Genomic DNA, 16,979 nt, shown 5'->3' with positions numbered 1-16,979 from the left:
CAAGTACAGAATGAGTTCAAGAAAAAAAAATGCTGATATTTTTTCAGGACTACTTTTCCTGTCAGCTACACATGAATTTGTACGAAGGTAGTACTGGCAGCCTCTAGTTTTGCTTCTGTAAATGTATAGACTCAGTTGATTTGCCAACAAAGTTTTTAACTGATTAAAAGCTGGTATGCCAATTTTTTTTTTAATTATTAAATATATAATTAACTCAAGATAGATATTTTGGCTAGCAAATTACAGTGGATGAAAATCTGTTTTGAGTCAATACAAGTCAGGTAGATCTCCTTAAAAAAGATGCTGGGCACTGGCTCATTTTCCAGTTCAAATGATTTTTTTAATTTCCTTTGTGCTTTTTTTTAATTGCCTACTTTCTTCCTCTACAGTCATTTGTGCTGACTGGTAACTCACACTGCAACAGTCCAATTCCCAAAGGAATAGACTATTTACCACTGTCATACATTTAATTTATATTTCTTTCTCCTTCATTGTCTTGCATTACATTCTGTTCTCCAGAATGCCAAATGTCTTTTCTTCCAGAGATTGACTAATATATGTGGAATCAAGCATTTGGTTTTGACTGCTTTCTAACTCTGCATCCTTTTCAGACCTGAAGAAGCACTCACCCTAAACTCTGCCTACTACTCCAAGTTTATTAGCGAGCCTTATAAAAGATATATCCTGTAACTGTCTATAAGCCAGCATACAGATTTTTATTTTCAATCTCCTCAACCCATTTTCTGTATCAGATCATTTTGCAGCTAGACCCAGATGATTTGGAAATACAAAAGAATGCGTGTCACTCACCAGGTGTAACACGGTGTAGCTATCACTTCTCCTGACAGAAATTCCCTGTCTTTCCAGGTGCATGGACAACTGTCAGGAATATAACATTTCCCTCTATGCTCAGCCATCCTTCAAAATAAAAGAATTACTAATGAAATCATAAATTCACAAGTAGGTCAACATAACATGTAGTGCATGGTCAAAAGAAAGGCAGTTTACGAAAAGCAGTGGTGGAGGTTACCTGCCTGCCCCAGGGAAGTGGAAATAACTAAGCAGGTCAAGACAAAGCAGCGGCATTCAATGTAAAAAGCAGCAAATCTATTTAGTCATAAATAAGTAACCTAGAGATGTGGTTAACAGCTTTTCGCTATTTCATAACTTCCATCTGCTTAGCAACATTTTCTTCTCAAAAAAAAAAAATTACTGACACTCCCAGTGCTGCTCTTTCGGGGAGCAATTCCTGCAGTTGTCATTGCAACATGTGGTTGAGAGCACAGAGATGTGTTTTCAGAGTATGGTCTTGAGCTTGTTTCGCTTAAGGCTGAAGGTAAAAGGAATACACAGATTGTAGTTTTCTTTCATAATTGCAGGTTCATTAAAGATTAATTTTTTTTAAATAAAAGAGTCAAGTGTTCAGAAACATTATTAAAGTTAGGAAAGCATGAGAACGGATGGCTTGGGAAGGTCTTTTAGAGTCTCTGTTGATGGAAGTTAAGTATCCACCAATAACAGGTATTGCTGATGCCACCTAAGGGCAGGAGAATAACTTAGCACCGTGAGGTCCCTTTCCACACTACTCTTCCATACTTCTGGAATTCAACTTCTCTTCTTGTATCTCCAGCTCAGTGTTACGGTGACTTTCAGCATATCTTTGAGTGATGAATTTACTGTCATTCTCATCACATTTCCTCATGAAATTTTGAGCTATTCTATTCAGTTTTTATAGCATACCAGAGATTTTTAGTGTTTCTTCTTCTTTGTCACCTCTTTAACTACTAATTAAAAGAGTCATAAGGTGTTGTGCAAAAACTTTAACAACAGAAAATGTAAAACATTTTTACTTTTAGATGATCTCTTTTTTTATTAATTTTTTTTGCATACTATTCTCCAGCTGGTCAAAGGTTCCAAAGGAAAGGGTTTCAATACCATGCACAAGCTGCTTTCCATGGATTCCAAAAGGTTAGGTCACTGGCTCAAACAATGGATAGTTGTAGAAATAAAGTGGAAAAAGAGAAACAAAAAGAACAACATCTCAAAAGAATAAAAAAGTGACATAACAGTAAAACTTCTTATAGCAAGGCTTTCATGACTTGTCCATGTAGATTTAGTATCAGAAGGTATATGTTTAACATTTTCCTGTATAAAAAAGAGAACCTCTAAACTGAATTTGTAAGATAGCCTGGCTGGCCCCTTTCTAGATGAAAGCTATACTCGCTTTTTGAAAACCTGAGCCTGAAAGGCATACTGGCTCCAGAATAACAATTTAACTCCAATGATAGTAGTAACTGCTCTAAATCTTACACATTTACTTTTCTATCTAATAGGGAAATAAGTGGTTTTTCTCTTACTTAACAAAATAATGCGTGTGTTTTACTCCACTATTTGACAGACACTTGTGTTTGGGCTTGTCTGTACCCTTTTTATATTTTATCATTCAGAAAATAATCAAGTAACATCCAATTTGAAGTGGTATAAAACTGTTTGAGTGAGAAAATTACTTGGGCAGTAAGCAGAAACACAGATTGTTTACATTATGATTTTTCATCACGTTTGCTTCTACACTCAGATAAACTATACTGTGCAAGTGATGAGAGTCATCTTCTGTCCAGAGAGTCCCAAATATCAGTCAGTCAAACTGGTAGCAACCTGGACATCTCACAGAATAGTGAATCATGGTCTCAGGATGCAGAAACTGTGGGACTCCAACTGAGGAAGCATTATATATATATGGAGCCTCACACCATCAGGAAAGGAGAAAAGACTCAGAGACAAAAGATTTTCAACTGTGACTGTATATCTGTAAAAATTTATGGAACACTAGCTTCAAAATTAGAGGTGTGATACCACTCGAGTTTAAAAAGAAAAGAAAAAAAAATCAGAGTTAAACTGTGAAAAATATATATATGGCTTGTGCTCTGGGTTGTTCTGCCAAAGCTTACCCAGGGGGGCAAATGCAGCCGCTTGCACAGGGTGGTGAAGGGACACAAGAGAAGTTCATGGCAAGGTGTGCACAAGAGATCCCACAATTCGCACCCGCTGCTGGTAATCCAGGCACAGGAGATCTGCAGTCATAGTAGATTTTTCCTTCAGGGCATACGTGAACTTCAAATGCAAAATGCAGATTAAATGAGATCAAATGCTCTCTTACACTGACAGTGTTGTGGGTTTTTTGTTCATAGTCTATTGATTTTAATGCGCAGTCAGCCTGTATTACAGTACACATGAGAATACAATCTGAATAAAAGTCTATAGCTTCATTTGTATTAGAGATAAAAAAAAATATATGTTTAATGCAAAAAAAAAAGAGAAATAAACAAAAAACCCCAACACCTTAATATTAAGCTCCTGGGCCTACACACCCTGGATCTGATATATAGTCCATCCTTAAAGATGGAGTAACTATGGCCTAAGTAGAAAGAATCTTTAGAAGTTTCATAATCTTAAGTGTACTGAAATCCCTTCTACATCCATTAGAAATTCATTAAAAACATACTTTCTAAAAATCAAGATCTTAAAGTTTCCTAAACATTGACATTAAGCCTAATTTTAGGTATTCCCATGAGAGCACATTGACCTACATGTCACATGGAATTATTTATTTTTTAACTTCCAAGTCATTTAGTGGTAGGATTTGTGCTACAGAGAAAGGATAAAGAAGTAAGAGGGTTTGTGCTTCTAACGGCCTATTTTAAATATGTCATGACATTCAGTGTCTCATAACAAAAATATGTGTCAGGAGAAAATCAAATCACTATTCAATGTCAAAAATTTTCTCTCTTCGACTGTAATATGAGACAAGGATGTGAATTACCTGTGTTTTCTGTAGCGGCTTCAATACATTTCACTGTTCCATTCAGACACTGACTGCAAAAGAAAAGAAAACCCACCTTCATTCAAGGGCAAAAGTGTTTTGCAGCCACCATTTTAAAAAGGATAATACAGCTTAACTCAATTTAAATGGCAGATATTAGGAGGAGGAGGATTAAAATCCAAAAGCAGGAATTCTGACCAATGAGGGCCCAAACTCACAAAGGTGTTTATGTACTATATAATTATCTAAATATCACTGAAATAGGAAAGAAGCTGGGTTTGTCAGCTGCTGTGGGAACGTAGGGCCAGGTGGTTCAGGATGCGGGCAGTGTAACACAAACTGTTATCTGCCTTAGCAAACATGGAAGAATACGGTATGAAAATTAGAATACACAGCTTAGTTCTTTTTACGATAAAATACAGAATTTCAGAAAAATGCATTCAATGGTAAATCTTGTCCTCATTTTTTCCTGAAAAATAAAAAGTGACAAAAACAAAGCATTGCAGAAACATAGCAATGGCACTAAAATGAAGCCCTTACTCTCACCTCTTTAACAACACATTTAGCAAGCTTCAGTTATAACTATAATATACAGGACCTCAGCAAGAATATATCTTGGCACTCAAGTCACAGACATGTTTTTAAATCAGCAGGTTGAGAACATTTCTTTTAAAATGAACACGTTTGACCAGGAAACCTGGAAGGTTTCCCCACTTGTTTCAGTGAGGCCAAGATTCCATAATGAATTAATAATACAAAATGACACAAAGAAAGCTCTCTGCAAACCCTTTTTTGACTTCCCAAAATAGAATCTCATCATTTATTCTTCCAAAAACAACCTCATATTGCTGTCATAATGCCCCCAGGTCTAAGAACAGAAGTTCAACCTCCATGTGTGTGGTTTGAGATACTCTTTAGTTAAAATAAGCAAGTAAATAATCCAATTTACATTAGGTTCTCTTTTACTAAGTGTGTAACAAAAATATAATCTTGATAGAATAGATCTTCTTTCTGCATGAGAAAAATCTCAGGGCTCCTGTGCAGCATCCAGATTGTGATATATGAAAGACAAAACTCTAGGCACTCAAACCTACCATGAGCCTGTTGGCGTAGGGAGGATTTCTCCAGGCTGGAGGGCTTTGCCCTTGTAATGACAATGACAGGCAGATCTGTTAAAAGAATATTTATGTATGTAGATACAGAAGCAAGATGAAATGGGATTTAAGAGCAATCCAAGCTATTACGATAATCAGGCCTTATAATTCATTAGCCCAATCTTTATATTTACAGTATACTTCTAAAGGCAAAAACTAATGGGTCACAATCTATTTTGAAGTCAATGGCAAAAGTCGTACTGTCTTCCATGAAATTAGGATTTTCCTCAGTCTCTGCATGATTTATTTGATGTTTACGTGCATTTGTCTTACAGAAATTAGCTTTTCTTTCCCCAGTTAGGGGAATAGTATGGCAACATCTAGTTCCCATTCAAAATACTCCCAAAATCATGGGACAGAGGAATTATCATAGCAAAATCCATTAACTCTATCTGTGATAAGAGCCAGACGGGATAAAAGTAGAAACTGAGTTCCCCAGAAACCCTGTAGAAATATAGGAATATCAAGTTACCTCACATTTTTTATAGTCTGAAACAATCTTTATCCCTACAATATGAACTTCACTGATCTTTTCAACATTTATGTTGCAATGACCAGAATAACTGTGTAATCTTGACATCTATATAGATGCTTGCTACAGCTTTTAATTCAGTACGTGAACTCAGTAACTCCCCACAGCCATAAGACATAAAACTTTGGTACTCAATGTATAAAAACTGTTTCCTTTAACTTAAGGTATTTGCATTGTGAGATAGAAAAAAAGACACTTCTAGTCACTCTGCATACTATCCCTGACTTTGTGGATTGCTACTCTTCCATTTTTAGTTAAGTGTTAAAAACCAAAGTTTTCACATGAAAATGCTTTCCTAGGAATTAAAAAAGTCTCATAACCCTTCCCTAAAGCAGTGTGACATATCTTCTCTGAAGTGCAATAGATTGTTGTACACAGAGTAGAGGATGAGGCCCCACTATTGATTCGCATATAGAATACGAATTAGTATATAGAATACGAAATCTTCATATATTACTTGCTATACTGTTTAGGCAGTCTACATCTTGAGGGAAACAGCAAAAGAACTGTTTTAAATCTTGCTAAAAATAGGAAAATGTGCCTGTGCGTATGTTCTGTTTTCTTGTGACTTACATTGATACACAAAAGCTGACCGACTCTTCAAAATATTTCCCATCAGGACAATTACATCCTTCTGCACAGTCATCACCACAGCTATTTGCCATAGAAAGTGAAGCACAGGAGTGTTTACAAAAAGAAGAGCACTGCTGGTAAAGCATACCACTGTGACACGTCACAGCTGGAGGAGAGAGAAGGAGAGAGAAGGGAGAATGACATACTCTTAAAATGTGAAAAATAGGAAACAAAGCAGTAAATCATAGGAGTGCAAAACAGCAAAGCAAAATGGTCTCTTGCTGCACTGGAGTGTGTTAAAATGCATGAGAAAACCGTATTTTACTGATTTCTTAAGTTAGAAAAGTTTAGATTCAGGTGGGTTTATGTTAGAATTGTCTACTTCACAAACAGCAGTTGTCTGATCCTTATATATCTTAAGTAGGGGTGGAGTGGGTGTGTCTATCTCGTAACTCGGGCTTCCAAGAGAGAAATAACAGTCCAGTTGAGATTGAGATATTATGGATGTAGAAATGCCTTGTTTTAAATCACTGCTATATCCTCCCTGGTAAACCACTGCCTGCCCTGCTCTGCCTGCCCTGGGGAGCCCCTGCCACCCCAGGGAACAGCCCTTCTCCTGCCAGTCCCTGACTTCTTGAGCCCTAACAGGGCCTTCCATATCACTTATGGGTTCAAAGTTAGAAATTTAAATTCCCTCTGTGGTGAACAGAAAAGGTCGAACATCCCCTGTGGGGGAGCCAGGGTCCCCGACTCAGATGCCTAACACAAGGGCTATTAGCATTCTCCCCTGAGAAGGTCATTAGCCCGTGGCACAATTCTAGTTTCAGCAAAAAAAATATCCATCCCTGCATTTTGTGGAGTGAATGATATTCGTAGAATTTTACACATTTCTAAAAGGTAATCTGTTCTGCAAACATTACTCACAACAGTAGGAAATGTGAGATCTGAAGTCAATGATGGCTCCGTGCTTGCCACAGATGTAAGCGTAGTGTGCCAAGGCATTGCACAAACAGCTGCTTCCACATTTGCATGCATCGAAGCGGCAGAGCTGGTAGTATAATCCTGGACTGATGTAGGCATGGCAGGGAGCAAAAACTTCTTGATTGATGATATCACAGTGAGATGCATACCCAGCTAAGAGAAGGTGGCATTGTTTTAGCCAGATCCATTTTAATGTAACAGTTAGTCAAGTGAATAGCACAGAATACTAAAAGGAAACATAGACAGTTGTGCAAACAAAAAACAAAAAACTTTGTATACAAAGTCTTTCTGCAAAGTTCTGTAGTTTAAAACCGGTATTGTAAGCAACTCCCTCAACAAGAAACTCCACTTAAGATAAAAATAACTCTACAAAAAGTTATGTCTTCCTCTTGTCGTGCACAAAACTTAAATGGCAAAATAATGTTTTTCAAAACGGTTAGAGTAGGCTTCCAAAGCTTGCAATATGATTTTTCCTACTGGATGTTTCATTTAGCTGTAAAATCAGTAATGCCCATATACTTCTTGACCTGTGGACACCGTTACAAACTGGAGCTCAAGGGCGAGCAAGTCCCAAACCGGCCACATACTTTCCAGAGCCAACAGATCCTCCTCCTACCACTGAAGCGTACTACACCTACAAGTGTTGGAGGATCTCAGGAACACCATAATGTGGATCATATTTAAGCCAATCCTGCTGGTAAAAGGGTGTCCCTTCCCTTCGTCTTCCCTGTTCATTCCTGCCTACATACACAAGATCTCTGGAGTCTCTCAGTAAACTAGATTCAAGGAGTGAACTTGCCTTGGTTGAAAAATAACCTGAAAAAATAAGTAAACAAACAATCATTTCTTTTTCAGTTTCATCAGATTAGGGTCATTACAGACCTGGAAGTATGCTTGCTTGTGCTGGCTCAGCACAGATGGCAGCATGGGGTAGGACCACTTACACAGGGCTTGCTTTTTCCAGTGATAGTTACAGGATCACATGAAAATTCAGGTGGAAGGTACCTCAGATGATCATGTAGTCCACACTCCTGCTCTAGGCAGCTTACATTTATGTCAAACTTCACCTTCATTGAGGAAGCACAGAACTGAAGACGAGGCATGAATTCTCTTGAGAGAGAGCTAACTCGGCTGACACGTACTGCTTTAGAAGACAGTGCTGAAGACATAAAAAGTCCTAGAATGCCCCAGATTCTCAGAGGTTTATGGTTGTTTTAGGCTTGCTCCTGCAGGCTCTAAATATGGTCAAATCCCACATCCTTAGTGAGACATTATGACTGAAACATTAAAAACATTAGACTAAATTCCGTCAGAATTGGCAACTAGTGTCTGCCCATTGTCTTCACTAATTGAAAAGAATAGCAACATGGAAAGGAGGAGCCAGTGAAAGTTTAACGCAAAACATCGACATGTCAACTGGCCAAAACTAAATCTTTACTCAAGAATTTGAACAAATCCACAAATCCCAGATTGTTCGCATCAGTTTGTCTCAGACAACATAGATGGAGGATAAGGAAAATTTTGATGCAACAAGCATGGAGAAGACAGAAACAGGACTTTGGTCTGAACATTGCCTCAGCAAGACGTTGTCTCCTGTACTTTCTTCATCGATCTACAAAACCGTATCATATCATTCCTCTTGACTGGCATAATCCACGGGACTACAGATGGTGTTCTGCCTATTACTCTGTGTGTATATTAGACAACAGAATTTAGGACCCATGGACGTCCACCCAGCATTAAATGACCAACTAGCTTGTATTTACAAAGGACATACTTCATTTTCCATGCTAAATGTATGGAAAGACTGGCCTTTGCCAAAAAAAAAAAAAAATAAGGAAAGAAAGAGTGCATATCTAAAACCAAAGCTGAAATACACATATGTGCAACTCAGTCAGAGAGAATACAAAAAACGTCCCACAATAATAAAATGCCACTAATTCCAGACTCTCATGTGAAAACATACCATTTTGTTGATTAGCATTGCAAGGATCAACCACAGGAACATTGATAGGCACAGAGCAAGCCGAGGAAACCTTCCATGCACTGGCATGAAGTTGCGGGGTCCCTTCTATCATCCCTGCTGGTGAGCTGAAAACAAAAACATGAACAGTGCAAGTGTCCTGCTGACCTTATATGGACTACATGGGTGAGGAAGCAAGTACATCAAAAAACCTTAGATGCATAGGCACATTGAACGTGTGGAAGAAAAAAAAAAAAAAAAGCTTTTTCCTCTATATTTTACTCATGGAGTAAAATTCTTACACTCAAAGTCCGCCCTGACACTTAATTCAAGTACTCTGAAGTCAGTTGGAGGAGATATTAAACAGATGAGAATTTGGCCTTTATTTGAGCACATGCATTCAGTGAAATGTCAAAAATTTGACCTGTTAGCTAATTTCAGTGTACTAGAGGAAGGCTGTTTGCATTTTGATGCTGGTTTTCACCAAGTACTTCAAGGTATTTCAAAAGCATTTGTTACTGCCAGAAAAGTTTAGTGATATTATAGACAGAGCAACTTTGCAGGAAAGGCAGCAAAAGAATAAGGAAAATGTGCCCTTCTAATTAAACTATTCCTGTAGTTCAGAATTACTTTTTTTTCCATTAAAACTTCGTTTGGGGAAAAAGAAAAAGAACAGTAGTAAGTGTGAATCACATGAGAATGAAACTAGTATTTCCATCCATTCTTTTTGTTAGTGTTCATATATTTGCCCTGATGACAAGGGAGAGCAGAGAGGAATAAACGTGCATTCAAGCAGTATCATGATCCAACAGTTTCTATAAATTATATCGTAATTTTCTAAAATTACTTAGCTAAGTATCTTAGCTAAATTTATGAGTTTCATGTTTTAAAAAATGACTATTTTAATTAAGAGATTTTATATTAGTTTTATGAAGTATGAGTACTTTAGTGAAATGAAATAATCAGACAATTGCATTCAGTAAAAATTTTCACTTGCTGTTAAATGTAACCTATACATACAATATGTAACTTACAGAAAATCATCTCTTAAATTCCCATTGTACGTTCCACATAGTCCTAAGGTTCTTCTCTTCCAGCTTACATTAACTTGGACATAGATTCTCTCTCCATCTTTAGCAAACAGTATCTTTAAACCAAAACTAGTTTTCAGTTGAACAAAGAAAGAAGATACATTCTGAATTTCAATATCCCCTGCACAAAGCAAAAGAAAAAGAAAAAATAAGTCACTGAAATCCAACTTCCAGGCTATATTGGTTTACTCCTTAAACAAAACAGAGTTTGAAAACTCAGAAATAAAATGAGAATCTATGCACAAACGCACCTATATCCAAATAACTTCACAAATCGGGAACCGGAACTACTGTTGCAGTAAAAATCTCTCACCTTTCTGCACCTATGAGTTACTCAGAAACCATTCTCACATTTAATCTTTTTTTATAAGAAAGCAATGCAACAACCTGTCTCTGGCTTTGAGAAGAAAATACAAGAAACCGTTTGTTTCTTACTCTCCAGGGACGTTATAAGATTAATTAAAAGATGTCTATAAAGTGTATTGCAATCTTTAGATAGAAGGTTCTCTCTTTCTACTATTGATACAAAATCAGAAGTGCTCCATCCTTAAACTGTATGTGAACTAAGGCCCTACGAAATTCCCAGCTTTCCTTCCCAGCAAATCTATTATGTGAGGAAATGGGAATTTCACAGTTACAGCATTAATTTGGTACACATTGTTAGGCTACTTGCAGCTGCAGGCTTATAGCAGATCTACCTTCATAAGGTGCCTCTGTGCATGTACACACACACACACAAACATAGGTGCATAAACTGAGGGAAGAAGAGGCAGATAAAACACTTACATGAGCTTAAAGATGTTTTTAGTTAACAACATTTACTAGATATACCCAATTATCAAGAATGTGACACCAAACTATTTGTCATAGATTATATTTGTTGCAGACTGTGGAAAGAGACAAGAAAATGAGTAGGGGCTGATTCAAAGACATAAAATGAAATCATTAATGAAATTATGAAGCAGAACTGTCAGCAAAACTGGAGGTATAACTGAGCTATGAAGCTCATTGTCACAAGAAGTTGTGAATGCCAAAAGCAGAACTGTGACTGGACAAACTCCAGAGAAGACGCAGCTGCAACAAGCAGCACAGAACTTACTAAACTCTGTTAGGCCAGAGGTTGAGAAAAGAAAAGGGAATTTCCACTTTTTCAGAAGGAGACTAAAAACCCTGTAAAAACTCACTGTAAGACACAAAATGTAGCAATATCCTTTCCACTGTCAGTGCTGATTTTATAACATCCTTACAAGGCTGATTTATCTTGCTATTTTTTTCCAAAAAGGTGAAGTAAACTGCCTGAAATTGCAGCATAAGTCAGCACTGAAAGCAATGTAGATCCCATAGAGCACATGGATTCTATTCCATGCCATTTATTACAAAAAGCTTTAATCAAGCTGGACCTTAACATCAACATGATTTCCAACTCCTCTTAACCTCTCTTCATTTTCTTACCTCCTTCCCCCTAAACACAAACAAAATCAGTGAAATTTCTAGGTATTCTGCAAGATAAGAAATGCAAAGAAAAGAAGGCACAATGAAGGACTCTATTTCACAAGCTGAAAAATTGCATTTCTGGAACTGTTGCTATCACTATAAGAAGTGATTGTACATTTCATAAGTTGTGCTTGAAGAAATTACTTTTTCCTAGAGAGATATTAATAAAAAGCTTTGGAGCATATAAAAGAAAGAATGTGAACCCTGGCTACATTCTTCTATGCACTTCTTACCATTAAAGTTAAAAACTTGGTTAGGGCCGGTTTGGACTTGACCATATCTCGTGAGAGTTACTTGTTTGCTCACATCATCTTCAAGAACTAGTGTTATAGACTCAATGCAGGCGTGGTCAAAGTTCTGAGTAGAAACAAGTGTCACCATCAGAAACAGACAGACATTAATATTAGCGTGAAAAGCACGAATCAAACAGACAGAGGGAAAAGCACTTATACAGAGTGGAAATACCAGAACTGTGATCAGGTAAATCACTCAGAGTGTTAAACAGAGCACCCCGAGTTTTATGTAGAACATAATAAAACACTGCATATGTATATAAGAGCAAGGAGAATGTATTTTAGCTATTAAGGCAGTACAGTAGTAAGTGGACAGATATCCACAAGCACTGATACAGGGTTCAAAAAGTCATAGCTGCATGGCCAGCCTAGGTATTTCTCATTGCTGGGTTAACCAGTGTTTGAGCAAGAGTCTGACTCTGTCTGTATCAGGCTGGTGCAAACAAAGCCCAAATGCAGCAACACAGAAGGAAAGAACTATTGCACACCTGAAGGTGCTTCTCACTTTGAAACATAGTCATGATCTCTGACTGCAGAGCAAATGGATATAATTTCTCTATAATTATACTACAATAATTTATAAATATCTGACTATCAAAAAGTAGTGACTTAGAGAGTAATTCACACTCATCACTTTAGAATACTATCCACGCACAATTTATCGGCCTAAGTACAGGGCAAAAGACAGCACATAGCAAGTTTAAACTAAGCATCTTATGCTCCCTGGGTCCCCTATGTTTTCACTCAGAAACTTTCTAAGGTGCCTAGAGTTGTGCTAAGGGTCATTTCCAGATGTATTCTTGTCTCTCATTGGCTACCTAACAAACCGTTTCATATTTGAGACCATCTGAAATGCAGAAACAGGATTCTCGATACCTCTGCAGAAGGAGGTTTTTACAAAAAAAAATCGAAGACACCAGCTCATAGTCTAGCTTTTGAATGGACATGAGAGACAGTCCCACAGCAGGGCAGCTTCAGGGCCTCACTGCCTGCTGATGAGTTCAGGCCTCTCCGTGCTCAGCATACAGGCAGCTGCGAGTCAGTCTCAGAGCTCCTTCTCCTGAGAGCCCAGGTGACTCACAACATCATCAAAGCCAGACTCACAGACAGGTACTTTTTACAAGTACCTCTATTCATAAAGCCTGTTGGATATCTGTCAAAATACTTCCAAACAAATACGTGTGGTGGCTAGTCTCTTCAATAGTTTTCTAAAAGGTATTGTTTCAACGTTGTCTCAATAAGTTAAATACCCTATAACATATCAAATAAAAAACAAAAGCTACAACAAGAAATCTCTTGTGGTGTATTATACCTGTTCAGCACTGTCAACAAGAGCTTTTCTAAAGCCTAAGCCATCTATTTGTACCGTAAGCAAATATGTATGTACTTTCTTAATGTGCATAAATGCATAACTCTTTAGACTTTATGCCTCTAAAGATGCAATTGAATTTAGAAAAGGCAATACAACGTGTAGCAATACAACCAGTTAAAAAAAGCTGTAAAATGGTTTTAATTTGTGTTAAACATACCACAGTAGTTTACAGTAGAACATATACAAGGTTGCCTGAAATATGGACACGTTTCTTGTGAATGTTCAACAAAAATGTGCCTTACCTGTCCACAAGGGGCTTTCTGTAAAGTGATGGTGAATTTGTTTTGCCCAGTGCCTTTTACCAAAATGTACTGGCAAATCCCAAGAAAGGTAAAATGACGTCCATCAAATGTCGTGAAATGAGAGCTACCTGTGATGGAGCACTCAGCTTTAAAGAAAAAGAATAAATGAGAATGTTCACTTGCACAAAAAGATATCATTATTCTGTAGATTATATAAGAGACATAAATAAGAAACTTTCTCCTCATTTCTAAGCACATGATCCAGACTACCTTTAAGATATCTAGCTATTATGGCACTTTGAAATAAAATATGTTATATACACCTGTTTCCATCAGATACCATCTCATACTGCAACACAGCAATGCACAGCATCTTTTGGTTCTAACTAGATGAGATGTTTCGGAGTCTTGAAATCTCCAAAATACAGAAAAGTTACTACTGCAACTCTCAAGTTTCTTCAAATCTTCCACATTATCTTTTGGTATGACTCAGTGTAAAAGAAGATAACCTTCTTTCTTATTCCTTTTGAGTACTGTGGCACTGCTTGTTACCTCAGGAATGAAGAGGCTGCAGGTTGGAAAAGACCTTGAAGATCATCAAGTCCAACCATTATCTAACTCTACCAGGCCCACTTCTAAACCATGTCCCTGAGCACCACATCTAGCCAGCTTTTAAACACATCCAAGCTTGGCAATTCAACCTCTTCCCTGGGCAGCCTGTTCCAGTCTTTGATAACCATTTCAGTGTCAAAATGTTTCCTCAACATCTAACCTAAACCTTGCTGGGTGTAACTTGAGGCCATTTCCTCTTGGTTTATTACTTGTTGCTTGGGAGAAGTAACCGACGCCCACCTCACTACGATCTCCTTTCAGACAGCTGTAGAGCATGACAAGGTCTCCCCTGAGCCTCCTTTTCTCGATGTTAAACAATCCCAAGTCCCTCAGCTGCTCCTCATAAAACTTGTTCTCGAGACCCTTCACCAGGTTTGTTGCCCTTCTCTGGACACCCTCCAGCACCTCAATGTCTTTCTTGTCGTGAGAGGCCCAAAGTTGAACACAGGATTCGAGGTATGGCCTCACCAGTGCTGAGTACAGGGGGACAATCACTTCCCTAGTTCTGCTGGCCACACTGTTCCTGATACAGGCCAGGATGATCAGATCAGGAACGCACTGTTGAAGCAAATCTCCAGCGTCTCTGCAGTTACTGCACTTTAACTCACACCATGAGGTAGTGTCAGAGCACATGAACTAGGTTCATTTTAGCTGCAACTGCTGCAGGAGTTCCCTCTGTGGAAGTACATTTAACCTGCTATGAACAGGCATTTATTCCCTAGGACCAGACTAGAATAGTCATAATTAATCCCTCACATGCACACTCAACACACACAAGACATATGGAGTGGCTCTCAACATTGACCATTTTACACTACACATCCAGCCTGTTAAGCTTGCTTAGTACTGTCAAACCTTGTTTATTATCTCATTCAGAGGGGGCTTGGTAATTTGTAAATCAGTTTCACGAGTTTCTTAGTATAATCTTGTCTAAGATACAGTGCTGTCAAGGGAGTTTCACTACTCGACTACTGCATTTTCTTCTAGTAACTCATTACAGAGACATCTGATCTTTAAAGATAAGTATCATTATCCAAATATCAACTGCTGTTACAAAGGAGAAAATAGAGCACACTGAGCAACAGAATTACGTTTTTCTTATTATTTGCATTACAGTTGCACCTAGAAGTGAGGAGATCCTTTTACCTGGCCTAGGTACTGTGCAAGCAGTAGTAATAAAATAAGCCACCTGCCCAAAGGAACACAGAGCAGGAACAAGAGATAGAAAACAACAGGTGGATGTAACACACTGAGTTAGGGAAGCAAATAGGAAAAGGGAAGATGTATATGGTCAGGCAGTTAACGCTTCACTCCAGCTGGCACACTACTACTCTCAGCACCCATCTACTTAATCTTTCTTCTTAAATTAGCATCCCAAGCCCTTGGATCATGTTTGGTTCTGTTGCCTTCTGCAAAAATTTATCCCTTGTGTTCACTGAGGAGAGGAAAAAATGAGATACAGATACCTGGGCAATCATGATCAGTGCAGTTCCAAATGCCACCAATACAAATACTAAAAAGAAAAATCATGAAACACAGAACTTCAGTATTCTTATCTTTAGCAAAATGAGCAGCTTTCAGTTAATTAACATGTCTTGAATTAACAGTTGCCATAGAATAGCCTGAATATTTTGGTCATAGACAGGGCTCAGACTGTAAATCACACATACTAACTACTCTTTAAAATATGTGACTATGAGGTTAAATCAACTATGGTTAGCAGTCACAGAGAGAGAAAAAACAGACATGAGGCTTTCACATACCAGTTGCTACATTCCTGTTCAATTTTTGAGCCTACAGGGAAGGCAGTACCATGATAAATACAAGGACAATTCGACACAGAGATACAAGTTCCATTTTCCATAATGAGACCTATTGGAAGGGAAGTTAATAAATGAGATAGATAAAAAACCAAATTAATGATCTCCACGTCACTGCTCTTCCCCCATCTGATTCAAACATTCAAATCTGTTAAGACTGATCTCACCAGTCTAACTAGGGACCAGCAAAAACAGTCACAGGGAGTGCGGAGGACTGAAAGGCATGAACAGTGAAGCTCTCTCAAAGCAGTCGTCACTCTGAATAGTTGATTTATGAAAAACATCTACCTTAAGTGTATAAAACTGTTCAAATTAAAAAAAAAATATTTTGAAATCACATGATCTTTAGTCCTTCTAGAACAGGACTTTTCACAGTCCAATATTTAATTTTTATTGAACACAGGTCTCAGGAAGTTTATTTTTTGTACAGAGTACAAGACATATTCTGTTTAAATAAAACCTCAACAGATTTTGGAATAATTCAAATAAAATTGATTAATCTATGCAAAATCTTACTGCAGCAGGCATTAGTGATGGCTCCAGACTGTAACTGATATTTCATTCTGAGCCAATTTTGAATTGTAGAGAAATATTTAGAACACAATAAAAGGAAGAATCACAGTGAGAATAACAACAGCTAGAGCAAAATTTGTTGTATTTTTAGGCTTTAACTTCAAGAACAGCCTATTTAGATAGCTTTACTACAATGTTGCATATTAACTTTACACATATCTTTTCACACAAGATTGACAGTACTTACCATCTGGACAGTAACATCCATCTAAGCAGTGTAGATTGCTGCCAAGACAATCTTTTTCAAATGTGCAGGTTGGTGGACAACAACTAATACAGTCACGGTGTACAAAGCTCTCTTCACACTTTTCGGCTAGAAAAAATACATTATACATTGAACGGTAGTGCCATTTCTCTTCCCATACTGGAGAGCCCCCCTCTCTCAAATGAACAATTGTGCAGTATAGGTATTTTTATTTTATTTTTATTTTATTTTATATTATTTTTTATTTTATTATT

At 37.6% G+C, this 16,979-nt stretch overlaps 1 protein-coding gene across 1 annotated transcript in view; it reads right to left on the bottom strand.

The window, feature by feature from the left end:
- The window catches only part of OTOGL (otogelin-like), a gene marked incomplete at both ends in the record, with an annotated part of 49,301 nt that extends 32,468 nt beyond the window's left edge, over positions 1-16,833 (bottom strand). Inside the window, 13 exons of the mRNA XM_009878196.1 lie at positions 811-918; positions 2,949-3,111; positions 3,821-3,873; positions 4,915-4,989; positions 6,080-6,245; positions 7,004-7,213; positions 9,027-9,151; positions 10,058-10,235; positions 11,842-11,965; positions 13,516-13,661; positions 15,594-15,640; positions 15,891-15,999; positions 16,708-16,833. Of these exons, the coding sequence (XP_009876498.1) occupies positions 811-918; positions 2,949-3,111; positions 3,821-3,873; positions 4,915-4,989; positions 6,080-6,245; positions 7,004-7,213; positions 9,027-9,151; positions 10,058-10,235; positions 11,842-11,965; positions 13,516-13,661; positions 15,594-15,640; positions 15,891-15,999; positions 16,708-16,833 (1,630 nt within the window). The remainder of the gene's footprint in view (positions 1-810; positions 919-2,948; positions 3,112-3,820; positions 3,874-4,914; positions 4,990-6,079; positions 6,246-7,003; positions 7,214-9,026; positions 9,152-10,057; positions 10,236-11,841; positions 11,966-13,515; positions 13,662-15,593; positions 15,641-15,890; positions 16,000-16,707) is intronic.
- Positions 16,834-16,979: the final 146 nt, after the last annotated feature.

This window comes from Apaloderma vittatum, unplaced genomic scaffold (genome assembly GCF_000703405.1).
Source record: "Apaloderma vittatum isolate BGI_N311 unplaced genomic scaffold, ASM70340v1 scaffold27071, whole genome shotgun sequence".
NCBI classification, from domain to species: domain Eukaryota; kingdom Metazoa; phylum Chordata; class Aves; order Trogoniformes; family Trogonidae; genus Apaloderma; species Apaloderma vittatum.
This window is presented reverse-complemented; position numbering and strand designations above follow the sequence as displayed.